Source organism: Misgurnus anguillicaudatus, chromosome 1 (assembly GCF_027580225.2).
Source record: "Misgurnus anguillicaudatus chromosome 1, ASM2758022v2, whole genome shotgun sequence".
Lineage (NCBI taxonomy): Eukaryota > Metazoa > Chordata > Actinopteri > Cypriniformes > Cobitidae > Misgurnus > Misgurnus anguillicaudatus.
Genome location: NC_073337.2, coordinates 21856665 through 21881910, shown reverse-complemented (window position 1 = coordinate 21881910; position 25246 = coordinate 21856665). Strand labels below are relative to the sequence as shown.

Below are 25246 nucleotides of genomic sequence, written 5' to 3'. Positions count from 1 at the left end.
CATTGACATGGTCAATCACCACATCCTCCTATCAACCCTCATGGCTATGGGTGTCTCTGATTCAGCACTTCTATGGTTCAAGTCGTACCTCTCAGGTAGGTCATTCAGGGTATCCTGGAGAGGTGACGTCTCAGAACCCCAACGTCTCGATACCGGGGTGCCTCAAGGCTCCGTGCTTGGACCACTGCTCTTTTTGATATACATGACATCCCTGGGATCTGTCATTCGAAAAATACGGCTTTTCCCACCACTGCTATGCAGATGACACTCAACTTCACTTGTCGTTTCACCCCGATGACCCCACGGTTTCTGCCCGCATCTCAGCATGCCTGAAGGACATTTCACTATGGATGAAGGATCACAATTTCCAGCTTAACCTTGCGAAGACAGAATTGGATGTCATATCATCTGAACCAAAGAATCATCACAACCTTTCAATTCAGCTAGGTTCCTCGACCATCACGCCATCCAGGACAGCCAGAAACCTGGGAGTGGTCATTGATGATCAGCTTAGCTTCACGGCCCATGTTGCCAGCACCGCCTGCTCTTGTAGATTCATCCTCTACAATATTAGGAAAATTAGAGCTTTCCTGAATGAGGACGCCACGCAGGTCCTAGTCCAAGCTCTTGTCCTGTCCAGGCCGGACTACTGCAATGCTCTACGGGCTAGACTTCCAGCCTGCACAACCAAACCCCTACAGATGATTTAGAATGCAGCGGCAAGAGTGGACTTCAATGAGCCAAGCTCTGCTCTTGGCCTTTAAAACCACCGCTGGGTAAGCACCCCCTTAACATCGCTTTCTTATACAGCCTTACATTCCCTCTCGATCCCTGCGCTCTGTCACTGAGCGACGGCTTGTGGTGCCATATCAAAAAGGGAAAAAAACATTATCCTGTACCTTCTCTGGAGCTGTTCCACAACTGTGGAATGATCTGCTGGTCACGACACGATCTGCTGACTCTGTAGCCGTCTTTAAGAATCGGCTAAAAAACCCATCTCTTCGGCCATTACCTCACTTCCTAATACAAGACTTACTATCTTTATCTTTTCTGATTTTCTTGATCTCTATCTATACATTCTTACAAAAAAAAAACATGGCTATGTATACGGTGTTAGACTTGATGAGATTATTTCCAGTGCACTATGTATTGCTGTTCTTGTGTTGCTATAATTGCTTCTATTGTTTACCTCATTTGGACAAGCGTCTGCTAAATGACTAAATGTAAATGTAACTTAATGCTGCATTTTATTTTTAACAGTGCATAGACTGTACATATTTTACGAGGTGGCTAATCTTTTATTAATTCGTACGACCACATTCATACATTTTTGTACTATTTGCTTTTGCCCCGTGACATTAGGGTTTCGTAATTGCATGTTTATGTACGATTCACTTCGTACAAATTCATATAAATTGGCCAACTCGTAAAATACGTACACATTCTTGTGAGATCAGGCTGGATCTCCACAGCCTTTCTGAAACTCGACACACAGTAGTGCTCAACATTCGATAATACATACATACGAGGTAGCAGGCGATATCCACACCCCAACACATTCCCCTTCACCCGGTACCTCTCGATTGCTCTCCCTCTCTCAGCAGTGGAAATTCACTGGAAGCTGATTGTGGCAAGAGAGTGTTGGCTCAGCTGCGTGCTTTAAGAACCCATGATGTCAGACCCATATTTTCCTTGGAGAGATTCTCATCAGTTGCATTGTTCCTGGAAACCATGGTCTGCTCTCTGGGCAACAAAGAAGCCTACCCCATCCCGGTCCTCTGGTCTTTTGAGAGTCCCCACTGGCCCCTTTCGGCCTTGAGCTAATCATTTACTACAGCACCAAATACCAGATGAGTTCAAAAATAATCAGGGAAATTTGATCAATGGGGAGAAAGTATCCTGGAACGGTGACAGTAAAATCTCCTGGTTTCCCAGAGGACGATCAAAAGCAGCATTTTAATGTTTTCGGAAAGTGGAAATCTATGGTTTACGATGACGTGTGTAATAAAATAGGACAGAGCAACGGAGGTTCCTCTGGGAACTACAATGCGACCATATTGGTGATGTCATGGCTTCGTTGTAGACTACAAGACATGCTTAGCCACTTCACAGCAGTGCCCATGATAGGTGAACTCAAACTATATGATAAGACATGCATTCCCACAGCTAAAATCTTCCCATTGATTACCCAGAATTGAGGAGGATTGAAGCACCATGTTAAAAGTCATTGCGCAGTTCTGGTTCTGTTGAAGAATTAATGTTTTTTCCTCGAAAGACAAGCATCCGCATGTGATTTTTAATTCAAACTGGCAATGAGTGGAACCTCTTCAAGTCAGCGGTCATAATTTGATGAAACCTTATCCACAAAAAAAGAACAGTCATTCAGACCACTCTCTTTTTTCCATTAGGTTTTCAGCTGCCAATTCTGGAGTGGATACCTGATCCATCAAATGGCACAGACCGTGAGGTGAGAGATGGGGCGAGATGGGGCCACAGAGATTTTCAGGGCCAAAAGCGTGATTTTGTGCAACAGAAAAATTGCCAAATTCTGATGTCATTATATATCCCGTGTCACCTCTGGCAATTCCCATAGAAAGCGTTCAACAGGACAGAAATGGATTTCCATTTGCAACGGTTAAATTACAGGATGTCCGTGTCTCTAATTTTGTGGCAAAACGATACACTTGTGAAAGAAGCAAATCGACCATTACTAGTCTGTAATACCTGCACAGCACAAACTACATACAGCAGAGACGTTCTGAAGTGGTAATTTTAGAAAATAAATGTACTACAGTATAGCATCATACAGTTCAATCAATGAAGTCAAAAAAACATTTATATTTTCAAATGACATACTTAAGAAAATTATGATTTGCCCCAAATTGTAAATAATAATAACAAAGAAAATAATTGGTTTGTTTCCTGTATAAGCTACCATAACATAGCGATATCAGATAATAAATCGATTTATTTTCCCCAATCAAGTAAAAAGAGAGAAATATGCGATTGACCAATGACCAAATATAATAATTTATATTATACAGAAATAAAGCTTTGTGTTCCCCCAAGTTGACACCACTGCTTTTTCAAAAACATATGACGCGCCTTGACAGGGTTCTGGCTGGATGGGATACAGCTACGGGCAAATGTTGGGTTTAGGGTTAGGTTTACGGGGAATGGATTAGGATGAAAAACAACGGTTCTAGCTAGACCGAATACAGCTACAGCCAAATCTCACGAGATCTTGGGTTAAGGGTTAAGTTTGGGGGTAGGATTAGGATGAAAAACAGAGGTTCTGGCTAGATAGGATAATGCTATGGCCAAATCTCGCAAGATCTTGGGTTAAGGGTTAGGTTTGAGGGTAGGATTAGGACGGAAAACAGCGGTTCTGGCTAAATAGGATAAGGCTATGGCCAAATCTCGCGAGATCTTGGGTTAGGTTTGGGGGTAGAATTAGGTTGAAAAACAGCGTTTCTAGTTAGTAGGATAAGGCTACAGCCAAATCTCATGAGATCTTGGGTTAAGGGTTAGGTTTGGGGGTAGAATTAGGAGGAAAAACAACGGTTCTAGCTAGACCGAATACAGCTACAGCCAAATCTCACGAGATCTTGGGTTAAGGGTTAAGTTTGGGGGTAGGATTAGGATGAAAAACAGAGGTTCTGGCTAGATAGGATAATGCTATGGCCAAATCTCGCAAGATCTTGGGTTAAGGGTTAGGTTTGAGGGTAGGATTAGGACGGAAAACAGCGGTTCTGGCTAAATAGGATAAGGCTATGGCCAAATCTCGCGAGATCTTGGGTTAGGTTTGGGGGTAGAATTAGGTTGAAAAACAGCGTTTCTAGTTAGTAGGATAAGGCTACAGCCAAATCTCATGAGATCTTGGGTTAAGGTTTAGGTTTGGGGGTAGAATTAGGAGGAAAAACAGGCCAAATCTCGCAAAATGTTGGGTTTAGGGTTAGGTTTACGGGGAATGGATAAGGATGAAAAAAAACAGTTCTGGCTAGATAGGATAAGGCTACGGCCAAATCTCACGAGATCTTGGGTTAAGGGTTAGGTTTGGGGGTAGGATTAGGATGAAAAAAGCACATAACATTTTCTATTCTGGCCATAGCTGTATCCCTTCTAGCCACAACCCCTTGGCAGAGGACACTACATTACATTTATAAGGGATGTAACGATTCAACCGTGTGTCCCATTAAAAATGCCTGTCTGAAATCCATTCTGAATCGCAAGGCTGCGATTCTTTGTTTCATGCACAGCTTGTGCATGTACTACGGCATTTGGTCAGTAGGAAGTCCTTATCAATCTAAAATAATTTTGAGTCGGAGTCGTTTATAACGTGCATTTAAAAAAGCAACACTCGTTAAACAAAATCATTTAAAATATTCTTTATTATCATGAAAATACCTGAAACAATTTGAAGAACAGTGATATAAATATTCCTGTAGACATTTCCTGGATTAGCATTCGTAATGCTACTTTCTGCACGGGAGCGCCCCCTGGCGGATGTGCCTAGATTACACCGTAATTCATTCAAATTCATTCATTGAGAAAACGCACATTTGCACGGTTAATCGTTACACCCCTATTATGCCTTTAGCAGATGCTTTTATCCGAACCGACTTACATTGCTTGCATTGTTTCCTAATCTTTGTGTCATAGAGAGGTAATAGTACAAAAGGTGCTTATACCAAGATACAAGTTTTCACTATTCCAAAACAATACCTGTTCAGGAATATTAGATCTGTCTGCTTACATGGCAAACACGAATGCATGCATCCAATTCACATCAGTAATATTTCCAAATATGAATAAGATCTGAAACACGTTCGTCGTGGACTCGTGGGTTTTATCCAATCTGTGCCAAACAGGAGAAAAACCATGAACCATACAGTGTAAACGCGGCCAAATTAGCCAAGTCCATCTTAACTCACTAACCTTTGTATGTTAATAAAGCAAAAGTTAATTAAAATAAAAACCTATTCCATATTTGATTTCAAAATGTCACAAGAAATAATGTTGATTGATTAAGCACACAAACTCACTCTCCATGCATCGAAGGACAATTATATCCAACACAGTAAGTGATGTGTCTTTAACGTAGATTTTAAACATTCAACCGCCATGAAAAACATTCGAGACATGAAAGAAGATCCGTCAACGTCCGCATGAAATTGCAGATCAGAACATTAGATTATCATTATGACGGTAATCAAAGGTGGGAAAATGTCGCTCTTGATATTTTTTGGGGTGGGGTTGAGACGTCAGAACGTAGAATAGCAACAAAGTAAGAGAGGTTATAACAACACGGCATCAAACTCCAGAGTTCAGTTGTACTGTTGCTGGAACAATCCTGTCTCCATAGACCAGTTCAGTCCTTCAGTAAAGTATCTCACCCTCCAACAAAAATACTCACTAAATAAAGGCTGAGTGTTCCAAGTAAAATCACTTCAGCTGAGTTCAATAACTATTATTCATGTCCCATTTCTTTTTGCCTGTGCTTTTGCCTCTATGATATGAATAAGGAAAGTCCTTTTGTTTTCATAAGAACTGAAGAGGGGCATTGGAGAGCAATGCTAACACAATTCTGTTTTCTTATGAAGTACCCTATAGATCTTCATTTGCCTTTCTAATTGAATGATATGGTCTATATTGTTGCACACCGTAGACGCTTTAGAGACCCTAACACCTCCCTTTAACTTTCTTTTATGGTTATACAAACCCCTTTCACAGCATGCAAGCCCTTTGAAGAAGGCCACCGACGCAAGCTTACCTCATTTTCCTCAGCGTTTAATAGAAAGGTCAAAGTGCTTTCCGTCATGAAATTACATATAACCCGAACCTCACCTCCAAACAAAAATAACAGGAAGATATTAGATGACACAAAGAGGAAGGTACCCAGGGAATTTAAGTTTTTCGATGGATCATCTCGCAACATGCATTTGCCCATTTTCTTTTTAAAAATGGTGCGAATGGCTAAGATTACTGCCATTACATTTAGAAATCAGCCAAAGGGTGACATCAAATGTACAACCTTCAACCCATTAGGTAGTACGGCAAGTCTGTCACGCGGTGCAGAGCATCAGCAATCTGGCCTGTCACAAAGCCACAATTGTGTCTATATTAAACACAAAATCCACTCAAAATATAATCCCCATCAGATTCAAAGCATCTTCAATGTTCTCCCTGTGGAGGGGCATCCAACTTTTATCTACAGGTGACTGTCAAGGGTGAGCCACGTAAATCATTGTTACAAAGTGTGACAAATAACCAACTCATCATCACGAAATGCTATAAAAGCAGACGTCCAATTCTCAGCAAGCATGCAAGTGCAAGGCCAGGCTTCAACAAGCAAATTAGCCAGAGGCTTCAAACATCATGGCATCAACTTGCACGGCCATCCTTGCATTTGCACTTTTTCTTGAGTTTACTACATACCGAACAATGGCATTGCCCAGAGGCACAACTGATCAAGAAAGTGCAGACCAAGACAGAGTCATTTCAATGACAGATGACGCAAATGAAGCCAGCCCTGGACTGCTCTCCTTTAGAGGATACCCCATCATTGAGGGCAGACTTGCTGACAAGGATGGGACAAAACGGATCTTCATACTAGCTGTGAGTATTTGCATGCTAGTAAATCACCTCTACCATACATTAGCGTGATACAACACAAGGTGCTTAAAAGGTTGTTTACAGCGATGCCATAGAAGAACCATTTTTGGACTTTCAAAGCATCATTCAGTCAAAGATTCTTTAAAGAATAATTTCTTTCATAAATTTATATAATCTAAAAAACATCTTTTCACTACAAAAGAGCCTTTTGTGTAACAGTTCATCTATGGCATTGTGAAGCACATTTATTTTTTAGAGTGCACTTGTGTACTTACTATGTGCTGTGCAGTAAGTTACAAGCAAACTTTTTCCTATTGCATGATTTTTAACAAGCCTGCAGCAAGACAGATGTTCAAGACGAGTATTGCACTGCGTTGCTTAAGTGAACATTTTAATACATTTTTAAATAATTTATAAACTAACTTCAACAACACCAAAATGGACTATGTTGGATTAAAGGATTAGTCCATTTTTCTTAAAAGAAAAATCCAGATAATTTACTCACCACCATGTCATCCAAAATGTTGATGTCTTTCTTTGTTCAGTCGAGAAGAAATTATGTTTTTTGAGGAAAACATTGCAAGATTTTTCTAATTTTAATGGACTTTAATAGAGCCCAGCATTTAATACTTAACACTTAACGTTTTTTTTCAACGGACTTTCAAAGGACTATAAACAATCCCAAACGAGGCATAAGGGTCTTATCTAGCAAAACGATTGTCATTTTTGACAATAAAAATAACAAATATACACTTTTAAACCACAACTTCTCGTCATGTAGATCCGGTCGTGATGCGCCAGCTGACCCCACGCAATATGTCATGACGTCAAGAGGTCACAGAGGACGAACGTGAAACTCCACCCCAGTGTTTACAAGTGTTGAGAAAGAGGATCGTTCCTACGTTGTTGTATGTCAACTGATACTAATTAATGTCTTTGTGGCAGTTTACTGTTTAAAATGGTCCGCAAATGTGCGTTTTATATATGTAACACGTGACCTCCCTACGTCACTACGCATTTACGTTAGGTCGCGCGGGACCGGACCTAGACGAAAAGTTGTGGTTTAAAAGTACATATTTTTTATTTTTCTTGTCAAAAATGACAATCGTTTTGCTAGGTAAGACCCTTATGCCTCGTTTGGGATTGTTTATAGTCCTTTGATACTCCGTTGAAAAAAACTGTTAAGTGTTGAGTTAAGTATTAAATGTTGGGCTCTATTAAAGTCCATTAAAATGAGAAAAATCCTGCAATGTTTTCCTCAAAAAACATAATTTCTTCTGGACTGAACAAAGAAAGACATCAACATTTTGGATCACATGGTGGTGAGTAAATTATCTGGAGTTTTCTTTTAAGAAAATTGAATATTCCTTTAAGTCACTATACTGAAAAAAGCTGTGAGAAACAGAGTCTGCTGAATGGCTCTTATGCAGGGTTTACACCAGACGTGGTAGACATTGCAAGTGCAAAGACACGATTAGGCATCCTGTGGCGCGGTACACGCAGCAAGCGCGGTGCGAATGGAGCGTTGCTGCAGGAAACGCGTGAGTTGAAAAATCTAAACTTCGCGATTTCCACGCCACCTTGCTGTAGTAGTGACGTGATTACAGGAAGCGAGCGGAGAGTCACAGAAGCCCCTCCCATGACGCAAATTTCCATGTGGATGTTTCGTATGACTAGGCTTTCACGCCCGAGTGAACTCAAATGTTCAAGCGTACAATTACGTGCGAATAACGCATTTTGCTGCCTCTACCGCGGCTGGTGCGAATGCACCATTACTATATAGCTATGTTTTCATCCACAAATTTTAAAGCGCGTTTTGGAATATTAAGACACACACACACACACACACGAAACACAAAGATGTGCATTCATTCTGAAAATGGGCATAACAAAATGCATGCACTCAAGTGAACCGGATAATTGTTATCTGATAGGGAGACTTTGTCATAACTGGGGCGCTATGAGACTGCATGAATGGACTTACCAGCGGATCGATCTCATTGCACAGCATTTAAATGTTGTTCCCAAATTCTGAAACGTTATAGCAACGTTGAATCGCTTGAGCTATTTGCAATCACATTGCGCGTTCCGCACCTGAGCCCACCTCTGCAAGCTGGCCACAGCGTGATTAACCAAACCACGCCCGGGAATGGAACAGAGCGATCACACTAGTCAAACGAACCAGGCTTTGGGGGTCAAACGCGCCAGGGCGCAGTTTTGTTTGTATAGTGCGAGTGCGCCCTTAGTGTCTAGGTTAACTATACTGCCCTACAAAGTGCAGTAACTACGCAAACACTGAAACCGAGAAAAATGCCCTTAAAGTTTTTCACACCAGCCAGTCAAACATGGTACTGCAATTTTTGGCACACGCGTTTCTCTGAAATGGGACAAAATTGAACCAGGAGACTTTGTCACAAGGCACAACAGATCTCACTTAGCCCATTTCAACCCTTAACTCAATTTTGACCAAAACGCGTAGTTACTGCTCTTTGTCTTTGTAGGGCAAGACTCTGTATAGTCCAAGTAACCGACTCCTAGCCAAAATAAACTTGAATTTGATTACATGTTTTTTAGCCCTATTAGCAAAGATAACAGTGATTACAAGTGGTTTAGTTCAAATTTTTTTTGGACATCTTAAATTTTCACTGACAACCCAAATTTTGCCTTGTTTTAGCCTGGACGTCAGGCCCATGTTTGGACGGTGCTTAGACATCTTTTAAATGCACAATTGCGTGCTGGGTAGGGTCAGTTACCAATGCGTCTTGCTAAAATTGTTGTTAGCAGAATGGCAGATGATACTAGGTGTGGAGTTAGTAGATAAGATTTTAAGCTCCAAACCATATCTTTGTAGGCACCGAACAATGCTTTATTACATTCAAATTTGAACCCTTAAGTTGCTACAATTACAAGTGCAGTAATGGAACAGGCAGCGAGTTTCGGAAGGACACAGTCAGAAAGTGGAAATGGAAGCCTTGGATAAAAGGGCCCTCGGTGATCTTGCGAAAATTGGCTAAGCGAGACATGGGGAAACTTTGTCGCAGCTTGACAAATTTGTTCCATGTGGGGCTCCATACGGCGGATTTACGCCAGCAGTTTAAGAGCAGTCATGGAGAGAGATCTTGAGGTTGCCCTTGGGTGTGTTTTGTTCAAATTAACTTAAACATCTCCAGGTGTGGTTTTAGAATCTCACACACTCAAAGCATAACTGCATTTTAGGTTTAGCTTTGTGCATCTGGCTGCTTCTGTTCAAAGGCCTGGAGTAAAAGCAAGTGGTTACCCCACATGTTGAAATGCCTTTGTTTCCACCAGGACACAGAAATCAAGAGGTCTCCTGGGAGGGAAACATATCCTGCATTTCCAAAAACTCTGCCACTGCGTGGGATTGATCACACTCTGGATGGCTTCAGCATGAGGGATACACGGAGTGCAGATGATGTAATTCCCATGGGTAGGAGGGACATAGACCGTAAGCACTGCCAAGTTACTTATCTCCTTTCTCATCAATAGCATTGTTAAGACCAAAAGAAGACTTTGCTTATTGAAAAAATCAAGCCACTCGTTGATCTTGCACATTAGGATGACAAAACACCGTCTTAGTTTGGAAAGAACTGATCTTTCAGCCAGGTCAAGCTGATAACTGCCTAAAAAAACCAATCCACCTAAAGATCAAGATTTCGAGATTGGTTGGCAAACCATCTTATAAAGTAGAAGTTGTTTATCTGCAGAGAATGTAACTCCCACATGTCCCAGAGTAAACAAGTAGCAGTCTATTTAAATGCAATGAATTGTTTTTCTCTTTCTGTTCTCTTTGCAGTGCTACGATGCATGATAGGTCGAGTATACAGGCCATGCTGGCAAACTTGAAGCCCGAGCAGTTTACAAACCACATTTATTCTGTACCTTTTATTTCATTCTGCATGTTATACCAAACATATGACAATACATATCTGTACAATTAAAAAACAATAAAAATGTATTCAAGTCTGCAACGAATGAGCAGTGTTAAAAAAAATGAAAAAAGTACATAGGACACACAATGTTCTTTAAAACTAGTTCCTTCTGTGCCAGATCCACTCAATACTTTCTCATGTACACACAAATATATACACACACACTTTCAGCCTGCATGGAAAAAAAAGAATCCTTACAAATTCAAGTAGCCCCCATTGACGTGATTTTGGCTTGTTGAACGTTACATGCGTTTAGACTACCAATAAATAACAAGTGACAGTGCAGCTAACATGCAGCATTGCTACAGATAGGAGATGGAAGAATGAATTACAGCCTGAAAAAGCTTGTGAGTTTTCCTTGACCAGCAATGAGTTTCTTGCTGGCAGCTTTACTGTTCTTTTTCTCCGCTCCTCTAGCGGGGGCTTTGGCAGGGGGTCTTTTTTGAGGGGGCTGGTTCTCTTCCATTCCCAGTTCAATGCACTCCCTGCTGGCGAGTTTTCTCTTGGAGGTCTCGGTTGCTTTTCGGAGCGGTGCTGGCCGGGTCCTCTTCCCACCTGTTCCGTTCCAGGCATTTCCACTACGTTTCTCCAGAGCAGATTTACCGGGACCTTCAGGCTGAGAGTTAGTGGCCTCTGAGTCCGCTGAAAAATAAAATCGAAGGGGAGGGTGGGTGACAAAAAAAAGAGGAGGCCAAACAATAAAGAACGAAAAGGTGGAGGGTGAGCCGAGGACATAAGGGTAGAAAAGATTACGATGTAATTGCTGACGTTAGTCTGCCGTTTAATGGGCAGTGTGTTTATTTTACAGGGCTGGGCCTGAACATTTATCATGTAACCTGATGGAGCAAAGCCCACGTTCCCACAAAATGGGGCTGAGGGAGGATGGAGAATGCGTGTTCGTAGGGCTTTTACAACAGACTTGGGGGCAGCCAGGTTTATGGGATGGGGAATCGTTTAAAGGTTGATCTTAAGTACCAGTCCCCAAGCAGGGACCGTGCAGGAATCGAATCCCGGGCTGTGGAGGCGGACCTGGGCATCTTTCCGATTGCGTGGCGTCAGAGAAAGGAGCTCTTCGGCATGTGCGCACAGCGAACAGACCAAGCATGAAGGTTATTCAGTACACCAAGAACTGAAGCTCCCTCCCTTTTTGTATTTTTCTTTCTTTTCTATTCACAAGCACAGTTCGCTCTACTTTGGTGGTAAACTTCCTTTTGAAATAGGAGGTTTGGGTGAGACGCAAAGGCCTCATCCTTCTTTGTAATATTTAAAACTGCCAATATGTCTGATTATATTGCAGCATGATCAAACATTTGTCCGAGTAAAGGAGATCGCACACCAGCCGTGCAGCTCAGCTCAGCGCCACGCCGCGTCGCGTCTAGGACAACTCTGAGGTATTGTAAACCGGAAGTGCACATTAAATAGCGCGAGCTTCGTCCGATAGCCTCTACTTCAAAATATACGTTAGCAGCCAATGTTAATTCTTAATGATTTGGGACAAATATGATGTTATTTAATGTTAAACTAGGTGAGTAGCGCGACAGGGATTTGAACAACCTCCTGAGTCACAGCTGGGCGGTGCGGACAGGCGCCACCTGGCGGCGCCGGTGTGCGTATACTAATAGAAAGCAATGTATTCAATTTTTTTAGAACGGCGCGGCGCTGCGCTAATCGGCCGGTGTGCGATCACCTTTAGGCTATGTCAAAGATCGAAACAATCTTTGATGTTCCTTATCATTACATTACAAGACTTCACTCTGGATTTAACAAACAAGTGTGGCTGCAACTAACAATTACTTTATAACCGATTAATCGAAAAAATAATCGTCCGATTAATCGATTATAAAATAATCGGATATAATATAAAAATAAAAACGTAATCAGCCGTTTTCACATATAAGGCACTAAATTTGGGTATTCACGTGTAGTTTTAAAAGTGCAAAGGCCACACACTACTACAGAGTTTTACTAATATAATATTTTTTATTAAATATTTTAATATTTAAATAAAAAACTTTATGCAGCTTTTAAATAGTAAAACATATTTAAATGTCAAAATATCAATTAACAAAATTAATTGCGTCTTCAGGGATGTGCTGAGAATTTTGCCACAGATTAATAAACTAATTTTAATCTTCAGCTTTAGACCTTCATGGGAGCATGTGACGTCACAGACCAACTAATCGATAATGAAATTTGTTTACAACGAATGACATAATCGTTTTTTATCGATTTAATTTATTAGTTGTTGCAGCTTTACAAACAAGGTCTACTAAAGGGTTGCAGGTGACTGTACACAGTTATATAAATGAGCTAAAAGCAACAAAACTCCAATTTTATGGGGTCTTTAAAATAGAAAGGGTACCTGCTGGCCTGTTATCCATCTCAGTTCCCTCCACAGATGCAAATATGCTTTGTTTGGGTGCAGGGTGAATGCAGGTGGGAACCTGGCTTGTACTGGGAAACTCCAACACCCTGTTGAGGGGCAGATCGCCATCCTTGTATGTACAAGCAAACTGAGAACGGATGGTTGGCTGTGTTACCTGAAAAAAGTAAACATGAAGATGAGAACAAAAATAACCTCATAGATCTTTAATATTAGTGAAACATCAATATGCTATTGGTGGTTACTGAATAATCCAATGTTGCAATGCCCAAACAGCCCAATGTCTATTTCATAGAGGTATGCATTTATTGAATGAAGTGACAACCCTAACACCTGGCCCTAAACTTTCAATCACCTTTGTGGTTTAATGGGTGCAGATAGCCACATAAAATCATAAGATAAGACTGCGAAGAGAAAACTTGAGTTAGCCAAAAGTTGCAGTCTGGAGGCCAACCGTGAGGAGCATAAAAATAATATAACGGCAGCTCATACAGGCGCAGTGAACTCCTGAGGTCTCATGGGTCCCAGAAAACCGCTGATCCGCTTCTTTAGGGGCCTTTGATCCATGCCTTCCATGGATTATCAGGATTCAAGACTCTCTTGCTTCTGGCTAACCAGCCGCAGTAGTAGGGGGGCATTCAGAGAAGTTTAAAAAAAATACTGCAGGCACAGTTGGGTGTGACTGCAAAGCATAGAGAAAACGGACCGGTGGGTGTATTTTGCATGGGATCAAAGATTGAATGTGGCTTTTTGAAGCACTTTTTTCAATACCACCTATGATAACAGTATTGGTCATGCTCATACGAGCTGTCCGTGTACAGTATGTTGGGCAGCCCTTGCTGAATAATAACAGACACCCCCCTCAAAAAAAGACAGGTGAAGTAAACTAGCAAGTCAACATTAATACTTCACATTACAAACACACACGTTTTATGAAGCATGCAATAAAATAATCAGGGTTCCCAAACCTTAGTTAACTTCAAATTCAAGGACTTTTCAAGGACTTTCCAGGTCCAATACCCCCCTAATTCAAGGACTAAATGTGGGGATACGTTTCAAGTGAGAGCAAGGTTACATCGTGTTACCTTTTAAGGTACATTGTTACAGTTCCCTTTTGAGGGAACTCACGCGGCGTCACTGCGGTGACACTTTAGGGACGCTTCCAGGGGTAAGTGCGTCTGAATGTGTATATCAAATTCAACCAATGGTGAGGCTTAACGATAAAGACAGGGTGACGCGGGAGCCAGGACGTATATCGCCATCTGAAATATTGACAAAGACGGCGTTACAGGGACGCAGAAAGTATGGCAAAGACGACACAGCGTCTCGTTCCCTTCTCAGGGAACAACAGTTACATACGTAACACGAGACGTTTTCATGTGTCAAACACACAACTATGCAAAAAGCATTTTGGTATGAATCAACATTCCCATACAGAAGATATAAGCATTAAAGGCGAACAGTTTAGCACGTGTGATTAAAAGGCTAGAATTTTTATGATATTATCCGACACTACACAGGGAATAATATGGAATTTTTTCCAGAAAACTTCTCCAATAAATTAGATTCAAGCCCTTAAATGACCTGTATTTATGCATGTATATTATCAAAAACTTCCCAGGGCCTTGAATTTTCCCCCCCAGATTCACAAACATTTAAGGACACGTGGGAACCCTGAATAATTTAGTGGGCCAGATGTCCCACAACTACCATCGGCAGAAATAAAGGTAAACGCAAGTTCAATACTAGCTCTAAGAGTTTGGACTAAAATGTATGGGGGTTTCATCTGAAGTTCATTAAACTGACTAGTACTTCATAACAATACACATTATAAGCCCCTTCTTCAGTCAATCATTACAGAAAACCTCTTGATCTCCCTCTCCCCTGTGCCAATCGACGTCAGTCCGTGATGAAACTATTGGAGTACGACATGATAAAGTCTTTCTGCAGACAACAGGAAACAATAACCTTTCAAGTTTCCCTTGCTAGCTGAATAACACCACTGATATGGCATGTTCAAAGTGAAATTGATGCAGAAAGCTTCCGCCCGTCCAGTTCAGGAAGCGTTGAGCTGCCCGGGGACCATTACCGCTCGCTAACACAGGAAGGCGGCCAGAAAGTGAAGGTCTAAAGAGACATCTGCTAGTGCAATCAAATAAAGAAGCCATTTAACAAAATGCGTCTAGCCTAAATGTTCACAGTATGTTCACCAGTTGGTATGATAAAGTCATTTATCATAAACCTTAACTCGTATCTGGTTTGTTGACATATTTTGAAGGATGAAGGTTTACTCTTATAAGTAAAATAAAACTACAAGGGCAAAAGACAATCCTAAAATGTTCATGCACTTCAAGAATAGCATGACAATTTAAATGCTTTCAGGATAAGTTAGCCAGGTGTCTTATAGGGTACAGGGAGCACGCATAATGTCAAAAATTGAGGATTTAGCAAACAACACTACAGTTCACACTCCATGGTTGTTTTTATACCACAAGCGCAGGACAGAGCGCAAAAAACAGCTGTATAAATTTTACACAACACAGAGGAAGTACATGATATACCTTGTGAAAGCGCATTACTTGCCGTCTGTTTTAAAAATCAAGTGTCACATTTGATTTTGTTTGACTGATATTTGAGACAGGGATCCTGAATGTCTTACAACCCTGATGATTCTTTACCTTGGACTTGACATTTTCTTGTTGGCTGCAAATGCGGTTCCGCAACGGCTCTGGAGAAGATCCCGTGGGAGCTTCGGGAGATCTATAAGCACACAGTGGGAAGAGAGTGTAAAGCTGAAATATTGAATATTAAAGGCGGGGTGCATGATCTCTCAAAGCCAATGTTGACATTTGAAATCACCTAAACAAACACGCCCCTACACCAATAGAATCTGGACCTTTATTTGATAAACCCGCCCCACACATACGCAACCCAGGCAATGATGTCGGTTAGTAGACACGCCCTTACTGCTGATTGGCTACATGTGTTTTGGTAGTCGGCCCGACTCCCTTTTCCAAAGTGTTTTTAAAAAATCATGGACCTCACCTTTAAAATGAGTTACTGAATTAAAACTGTATGATACGAAAATAAATATGTAATGGTGACTTAATTGGACAAAAAAATAAAAACTTAAACGCACATTAAACGAAAGTATATGAACATACATTTTATATAAATTTGATGGTTAACAAAAAACCCTAAAAAATTAAATAAAATATACATTTCAATAAAAACAAGTAAAATGTATTGTAACAAAATAATAATAAAATAATAATAAAAACTAAATACAACAAATTTTACTTAAACTTATTGAAATGTAATAAAGTAACCAAAACTTAGTAGACTGTATAATAAAGCAATTAAAACCATAAGAAGTAATAAAATGCATTTAATTTATGTATTTGGTAAGTAAATTAACTGTATAGTAAAAAATATTTATTTCTTTAATTTTATTGTTATTGAAATATATTTAGCATTTTAAGTATAATTTATTGTAATAACAAAAAACTAAAACTGTATAATAAAGCAATTAAAACAATAAAATTAAAGAAATTAAAATACCAAGTAAATAAATAATTTAAAGTAAGTTATTGTAATATAAAAAACTAAAACTGTATAATAAAGCAAATCAAAACAACAAAATTAAAGAAAATAAACAATTTAATTGAAATATATTTGGCATTTTAAGTATAATGTATTGTAATAACAAAAAACTAAAACTGTAAAGCAATTAAAACAATAAAATTAAAGAAATTTAAATATCAAATACATTAAAATTAAGTTAAATTTATTTTAATATAATATACTAAAACTGTATAATAAAGCAATTAAAACAATAAAATTAAAGAAATTTAAATAATCAAATACATTAATTAAATTAAGTAAAATTTATTTTAATATAATATACTAAAACTGTATAATAAAGCAATCAAAACAATAAAATTAAAGAAATTTAAATAATCAAATACATTAATTAAATTAAGTAAAATTTATTTTAATATAATATACTAAAACTGTATAATAAAGCAATCAAAACAATAAAATTAAAGAAATTTAAATATCAAATACATTAAAATTAAGTTAAATTTATTTTAATATAATAAAAAACTAAAACTGTATAATAAAGCAATCAAAACATTAAAATAATATAAAAAACACCACATTAATTTTTTTAAGTAAAACGTATTGTAATATAACAAAAAAAGCTAAAACGGTATAACTAAGACTGTATAATACATACTTTTATTGAAATATATTTGGCATTTTAAGTATAATTTATTGTAATATAACAAAAACCTAACACTGTATAATAAAGCAATCAAAACCATACAATTAAATAAAAAAATCATTTCATACATTTCAATACATTTAAGAGAATTTTTTGTAATAAAAAAAATTATAAACTGAATAATAAAGCAATAAAACTTACTTGAAAAGGGTAAGAAGACAGGAACCAGCGCTTCCATTAAGAACTGCATGATCTTCAGAGAGCAATTCTGCTTTGTTCCTGCAGGGCGGGGCTAGTGCTTCTTCATCCAAAAGAGCCATCAAAACTTTGACAGTCTCTCTACCCCCATAAGCGGTGGAGTGGTTTATAGCGTATGCTCTTGGCTAGAAAGCAAACAACATTGACAAGTGTGATAACAACATTGTTGAAAGATATTTTTGGATAAAAAACATCAGAAATGACTTACCCTTGCTGGACTGATTCCCAAGCCAATCGCTGACTGCGTCTGTGCTGTGCATATTTGCCCGATTCTTTCTTTGAGATCAATGGCCATGTCATCTGCTGCAAGGTACACTGGGTCTCCACCACTGCGGCCTTTGACCAGAGCGGCTCTGATACTAGACACCAGCTTGGACCCGGCTTCTCTGTTTGGGTAAATAAACCAATTAAAAGAAACTGACGTTTTCCAAATTCGGTTGCGGTCCTAGCAACCTCAATTAACATGATCAGTTATGGTCTACTTCAGAGCCAATACACATTTCCTTATTTTTACTCTCCCAGACTTTGATTAATCTTTTCATATATTGACACATACACAAAACAAACACTCAGGCTTTGGTGGGAAAGCAAGCTTTGACCTTGCGTTAGTGAGTGGGAATTACAGTAACAAAATCATCTGGGAAAACAGATGTGTGCTGTATGAGAAGCCCCGATTCCTCCATCAGGAGTGTTTGTGTGTGGTAATACAGCACTCAGTAAGGTCTTGTGGAGATGAGGAACAGTGCAGGCAGGGCAGCGGGCTGATGAAAGAGCACTTTTGGCTCAACTCTCGCGCCCTCTGTGGCGGTGAATGAGGCCACGCGCTGCAGGTTCAAGGCGCTTCCATCAAAACCAAGTTGAAGTACTTAGAAGCACTACAGGAAATGACCTTGCGCCCTCTTTGAATAACCCAAACATCTCGAGTTTGTGTTGTTCTGCCAAACGTCTTTCAAAGATTTGCTTCGCCGTTTAAGTGCGATTCATCAAGGACAAATCTCAGTGTTATGACGTTTAATCAGAGTTATCAAACCAGGGAGGGACAAAGTCGCCATTTGCCGTTCCGTACAGCGTGCTTTGATGTCCTTCAGATAAACATGCTTGAACAATTCAAACGATTTCATTAATGTTGGTGCAGACGTCATTCGGGATTGCTTTCCAAAAAGATGGCAGGTAAAGGTCTCGTAAGATGAGAGGAAGCAGGGCTGGATCGGCTTTTAAGATAGGGAGCAGGTGTATCTGGTAGCACAAGGCAGAAATCAAAGGATTTGTTTAGGCCATTATGGGGCGTGAAGTAAATCACAAGTGGGGTTAAAGCCAGGTCACGAATGTCCTTAATTTTTCAAATGTTCAGACCATCACATTATTTTCACACTGTATGACGTGTAAAATGCACAAAGTGTGTGAATTTTATGCAAGCAGGGAGTTCCTGGATTAGGGCTGCACAATATTGAGGAAAAAATGTGATAAGTTGGTAAATGATGCAATATCATAATGCTTAAAAGGGATAGTTCACCCAAAAATGAACATTTTCTCGACATTTACTCACTTTGTTACAAACCTGTATAAACTTCTTTGTTTTGATAAACATGAGGGAAGATATTTTAATCAATGTTTGTAACCAAACCATTCATGGGCACCAATTACTTCCATAGTATTCTTTTTCCCTACTATATGGAAGTGAGTGGGGCTCATAATTGGTTTGGTCAAAACATTCCTTTAAATATCTTCATAAGTGTCATCAGAAAAAATTAATTTATACAGGTTTGTAACACAGCAAAAAAAATCATTTTTGGGTGAACCATTTCTTTAAGTTTGTACAATTTATATTAAATAAAAATGTGATAGCTTGTTAAATGATGCAATAAACGATATGCAATACGATCGTGCTTTTAGTTTGTAAAGTTAATATTGACGAAAATGCGACAAGTTGCTAAATTATGCGATAAAAGCTGTGCAGTACAATAATGCCTTTAGTTTGTCGAATGTATGCGAGATCTTCTAAGAATGTTTAAAAACTGAAAATTATAAATGTTTCACATTCTTTTTGATCACTGATCATCTTACACACAGAAGAATTAAAATTGTTAAATTATTGTGGTACGTGCATCAATAGTACTGTGTTTTTGGTATGTTGCTCATCCCTAACCTGGATGAACAAATTACATTTGCTAAAATCAAGTTACACATAGGAATAAAGGATCCCATAATGCCATGCTTCAATGGTACTATTTGAAGAATGAACCAGAGGTCTCTTTCTTGACTTATTTAATTAGACTGCCAAACACAGAGTTGTTTACACAAAATTTTTAAATAGCATTTCTAAAATGCAATGTCTATTACCAGCTATTACTACACGCTGAATTGGACACAATCTTTGACAAAATCATGTGTAAAATAAACAGAGAGGCCAAAAGACATTGAATTATACCTATTGTTGATACATTTGTGCCATAATGCCTTCTGTTTAACAAACCGTTAAAAACAAAACAATAGCAGCAGCATACAGGTAATATACAATACCAGCTTATGTTTAATTAACATAACTACAGCTATACTCTTCTTAATAAATGCAGTAATATTTGCTTACACCGGAATACATAAAACTAAACAGGAAAACATGTCAGAAACTATCATACCTTGGATTAGGGGTCTCTCCTAAGATTTCCTGACAATGGTCAACAAAATTGAGAAATTCTGATAAGCCCTTTACGTGCCTCCGCAAAGGGTGAGACTCAGGTGGGGCGTACCCCTTTCCTCCCAACTGTATTGCCCTGACAAATGAAGTTACTGTCTGAAAAAAAAAACACCAGTTCATTCATATTCACAGTGTGGCTTCTCTTTAAAAACGTAAAAAAATAAAGTGTTATCAATTAAAGGGAACATTTCACAAGATGTCAAATAAATCTTTGGTGTCCCCAGAGTACATATATGAAGTTTTAGCTGAAAATACCATTTAGATTATTTATTATAACATGTAAAAATTTCCACCTTTTTTGGCACACACTAAAATTTACAGTTTTCGGGTGTGTACTTTAAAATGCCAATGAATTGATCTCTGCAATAAATGGCAGTGCTGTGGTTGGATAGTGCAGATTAAAGGGTGGTATTATCCCCTTCTGACATCAAAAGGGGAGCCAAATTTCAACAACCTATTTTTCACATGCTTGCCGAAAATGGCTTACCAAAACTAAGTTCCTGGGTTAATCTCTCTCACACAGGTTGATAAAAGCACTGGGGACCCAATTATAGCATTTAAAGATTTTCATGATTTGCCCCCTTTAAAAGACTAAGATTTTGTGATCCTGTGAATTTACCAGGAAGAGAGATGAGCTGCTGTTGCGGGCAGTATGCCGGAGATCTGTGAAGGCCATGTGTCCCAGAGAGCGGCTGGGATTGTCCAGGGTGTATGCAAGGGCCAAATCATTCTTAGAGTTTATCAAAAGAGCCAAATAAGAAGAAAAAACTGCTCTGACCACTCTCTTTATCTGTAAGAACAGTCAAACAAGGAATGTGTTATTACATAAGCATGCATTTTTTTGGAAAACAAAATTTTCCAATGAGAAAATATTACAGTAGGGCAGCATAACAATTAATCGTGATTAATCGCGCACGCATGTATACATTTGAAAAATGTATATAATATAAATACTTATTATTAACTAATAATTTTTTTTTCTATTATACACAGAAAACACACACACACGAGGTAAACAGAAACTTATCTTGCAAACGATTAGTCGCGATTAATCGTTACGCAGCCCTTAATTATGGTTTAATTATAACAATTTTGTGCCACATTGCAACATGCATCAATTGTTAGTTCAAATTTCATTTCTGATAGATAAAGTAAAACACAAAAATATACTTTTGTGAAATGTCCAGAATATAAATTAAACACACTAGTAAGGATGCCCCAATGTCAATTCTGTTCTTGGAGAGAAAATTAAGCAGCATGTGATATTATGGTACTGCTAAATAACGCCAAACAATGCTCATTAATAGAAAAATGGTTAAAAAAAAAAAAGTTTTATGCTTTAAAACTTATAATATATGCTTAATAACAAAAACTGTTTGTTCTTTTCTGTTCTGCGATGCTGATGATTCAGATGACTTGGACTCGTATTTTGTAGAGGACAGTTTTTTTCCACAACCCCTTAAACTTAACCACATCAGGCTCATAAACTTCATCACCCCCAGTACTACAGTGGCAAAGCCTAGTGTCTACTTACACATAAATCACAGCAGAACTACACATAAGCAGTAGTTACAGCACACAATATCAAGTGTTTTTAATCCATTCAGCTAGTAACTGAATTCACATTTCTCTCGTAAATGATATGGCTTAAGATGTTATGTGAAATTATATGTTTGCATGAATACAGAAAACATCCCAGAGAGGGACGAAGTGTGAGACTTTTATAGTGGAAAAGATTAAAACTACACACCAAGAGGAGCAGAGGATTTTTGGTCCACCTGTGATTGGTCAATCGACATTTTGGGGTGGGGCCTAGCAAAAGATTAGTTCACTAATATGATGGTATAATCTAAAGTCTACCAAGGAGGAAAATGCTTCATCACATGAATTACCTGAGGACTACAGCTTTCAGCCTTGCTAGATGGAGTTGAGGGACACACAGGAAGAGACTCCACCTTCTCCGAGCTCTCCACCTCCCCAATGAGAAACTGAAACATCTGCAGCTACATGTCACAATAAGACAGAGAATACACATTAGATCGTGTTCGATGTTCCAGAAAGATGACCGAACAAACCCATCCAAGTTTGAGGCCCTGGTGTAAAACCACTGACAGCACTCACAGCTGTTACGGGCTCCTCTGGTTCCTCATTCATCCGAAGCTCCTTGAACATAACGAAGACGTCAATCAAGTCCACAGTATTTGTGCGTTTCAAAAAGCAATCATACTCTTTTCGGATGAGGTCATAGTTTTGTGGAGGAGAAATCGTGTTGTGCGGTAGCTGGAGCTTTTCCAGAAGGAAGTATTTCCAGACAGCCAGAACTTCACTCAAAGCTACTCCGAAGTCACCGTATTCCTGTCAGGAGCGGAGTAAACACAGGGACAAGCTTATTACACAGAACCGCTCCACAGAAAATGTACAGATATGGAACAAACGCATGACGCAAACTTTGTGACTGTTTTTCCCCATCTCTATACGTATAAACCATGTGCAAGGATTACTATGGAAGGAGTGGATCATCATTTAAATTGTAGCCATGTGCATGTGGGTCATTCTACAGAAAAGGTGGAAATCGGGTGATGGAAATCTCCTTAAATTAACTTCTTTCAACAAACCCAAAACTTCTTTAATAGCATTAATTAAATTGTCAAATCTCGGGGAGCTTAATCTATTTTTAACTTTTTAATACATTTTAATAAAGAATCCATGGGTCATTTATTTGTCATTGGTGTTACCTGTGATTTAAACAACATTAATGTTAATACTTAATATTTTTTTCTCATTACAGCTTGTGAATTTAAAGGTTGAGTAGAGGAATGATAACAGCAAGAAAAATAATTGATTATTCATATTTGTTTAATTAAATTCTTCATCTTTACCCAGCATTGTATGAAATTATTTGATTCTCAGTTTGACTTTCTTTATAACCAACAAAAACAAAAATATTCAACCAAAAAGGCTTTAATGCAAAGACTGAAATAATCAACAATGTCTTACATCCCATATCAACAACAAAATATTACTAGAAAGTACAAGAAAATACATTCATAACACCAAAACTTGGTTTAACACCACACAATGTAACACCAATGACACAATTAGAATATAATAATAGATAATGAATATGATAAAACTTATAAACTTTCATAAAAATTTTCCATCTTGTTTCGTTTTTATGCTTTTATGTTGGTCAGTTAAAGGAATAGTGCTTAAGTTAGGAAGTACTCATTAGAGAAGTAACACTAATGATGGTAACACCAATGACAGTTTACCGAAAAAAACTAATATTTTAACGAAATGGCTGCCATTAACCATGTGCCATTTCATCAGAGATGTAACCATCACATACTTATTCAGTATCATGTATTTTTAATAAAGATCTTAACACTCCCAGCTATAAAAAGAGTAACACTAATGACATCCAAAAAATCTTATCTCAAAATTCTTAGATATATCATGATATTTTAGACAAATAAGGTAAGACATCTCACAAACCTTTTGCCTTCCCCCACTGCACTTCTTTCACTGACCTCTTGACCCATGAAAAACCTCAAAGAGCTGATGAATTGTTTCAAAATAAAAGTGCTTTGGGTAGGGTAACACCAATGACATAAATTTGGGGGACAAATATTTATTTGATATTATTCATATTAATAGTGTATTTTTACCATTTCAGTGTTGTAGTACATTCATACAGGGTTAAAGATAAATGTAAATTTGTTTTGTTTTACCAAAAACATGGTTTAAATAATAAGTATTTAGTACACAGCTCAACTTCCATGTACGATCAAAGGGACAGGGCAATTTTCAGGAGCAGACATTTAAAAAAAGTTCAAAAAAAGAAATTAAATAAATAAACTCTCATCATTTTAAGGACAGTCTATATTTATTAAATATATATCATTATGGGATCATTGGGTCAAATTAAATGATTAAGGGGTCTGCAAAAGCAAGGGACAAGCATTTCCATCTTTTTTGTTGAATGACCCATGTATGAGTTATGCATGTTGTTGAGCTGGTCATTGCATTTGGTGATGGTGGTGCAAAATTGCACACTTTATAATATACTTAGACTTTTTAACAAGTTTTGCACATGATGTATGTTTTGTATCTGTGCTTGTATACACAATAAAAAACAGCATTTAAACCTTTTAAGTTTCATCCTAAGAAGTACACACTTCACCTTTAAGTATGGATTTACTGCTCATATTTTCAAATGATTAAAGTAAAAATATGTTGTTGAAGGGGTGTGGATATGAGAAGTCCAGTTTTGATAAATCTTGGCAATGTGACATTACCTGCTTGTTGACCTCAGCCATAGAAAGCTGTAGGACCATCAGCATCCCATCAGCCCCTTGGATGGTGGTCATCTCCGAGTCTACCACTCGATGACACTCTCTCCTGAAAACCCTGGTCAATGTTCTCAGGCTCGCATCCATATCCTTTATTTGAGTCAGCCTTTCCTAAAAATCTGAAATGATTATGATTATTAGCAGACAGCAGTTCGCAAACGAACACGGAGCCCAGCCAGCATCACATAAAGCTTTCCAAATCTACCACTGAGCGAGAACACAAAGTCCAACGACCTCAAGCAAACCACAATAGCAGGAACAAGAGGAGCTCATTTTTACTTTATTAAGAACACAACCTAAAATAATCTCAGGTCAACTTACCAACACTGGTATTTAGACGCGTCTCACGTCTCTAACACGAATTATATATGGCAAACAGATGGTAGTTATTATTAAGCGGAGCGCCGCAGCCTGGAAGTTTAAATTCACACGCATGCGCGTCTGGTCCAATCACAGCGCACGCTGAACTGGCCACGCCCCTGTCGAACGGAAGACCGCTGATGTTTTCATTTGAACTAACAAATGTGCGTCCGTGAGATTTATTGTTTGAGTAAACACACGTTGAGACACATGAGAGCTATATTCAACATTTTGTAATCACATACACATGGCAAGAAATGTCTCTAGCGCTATAAAAGTCATTGATATAATCTAGAGAAAATAACCACTTTGCTCATAGAGCAAATTAGGAAAAAGTAAGTGTTTATATTTTTATTGCAGTTTCCATTTTTAAACGCATGCGCAATTTTGGAAAATGCTCTCCAA

At 38.5% G+C, this 25246-nt stretch overlaps 2 protein-coding genes across 2 annotated transcripts; one reads left to right on the top strand and one right to left on the bottom strand.

Moving 5' to 3' along the window:
* Positions 1-6313: 6313 nt before the first annotated feature.
* On the top strand, positions 6314-10568 carry pmch (pro-melanin-concentrating hormone). The gene is made up of 3 exons (XM_055190485.2): positions 6314-6618; positions 9925-10081; positions 10430-10568. Exons 1-3 carry the CDS (start codon positions 6379-6381, stop codon positions 10477-10479), a joined length of 447 nt encoding a protein of 148 aa, XP_055046460.2. The 5' UTR covers positions 6314-6378; the 3' UTR covers positions 10480-10568.
* On the bottom strand, positions 10504-24958 carry parpbp (PARP1 binding protein). The gene is made up of 11 exons (XM_055190482.2): positions 24803-24958; positions 24428-24600; positions 22251-22484; positions 22022-22132; positions 20749-20919; positions 20071-20225; positions 17643-17820; positions 17378-17559; positions 15627-15708; positions 12928-13105; positions 10504-11207 (listed from the first exon to the last, which is right to left on the bottom strand). The coding sequence occupies exons 2-11, from the start codon at positions 24566-24568 to the stop codon at positions 10894-10896; spliced, it is 1746 nt and encodes a 581-aa protein (XP_055046457.2). The 5' UTR covers positions 24569-24600; positions 24803-24958; the 3' UTR covers positions 10504-10893.
* Positions 24959-25246: the final 288 nt, after the last annotated feature.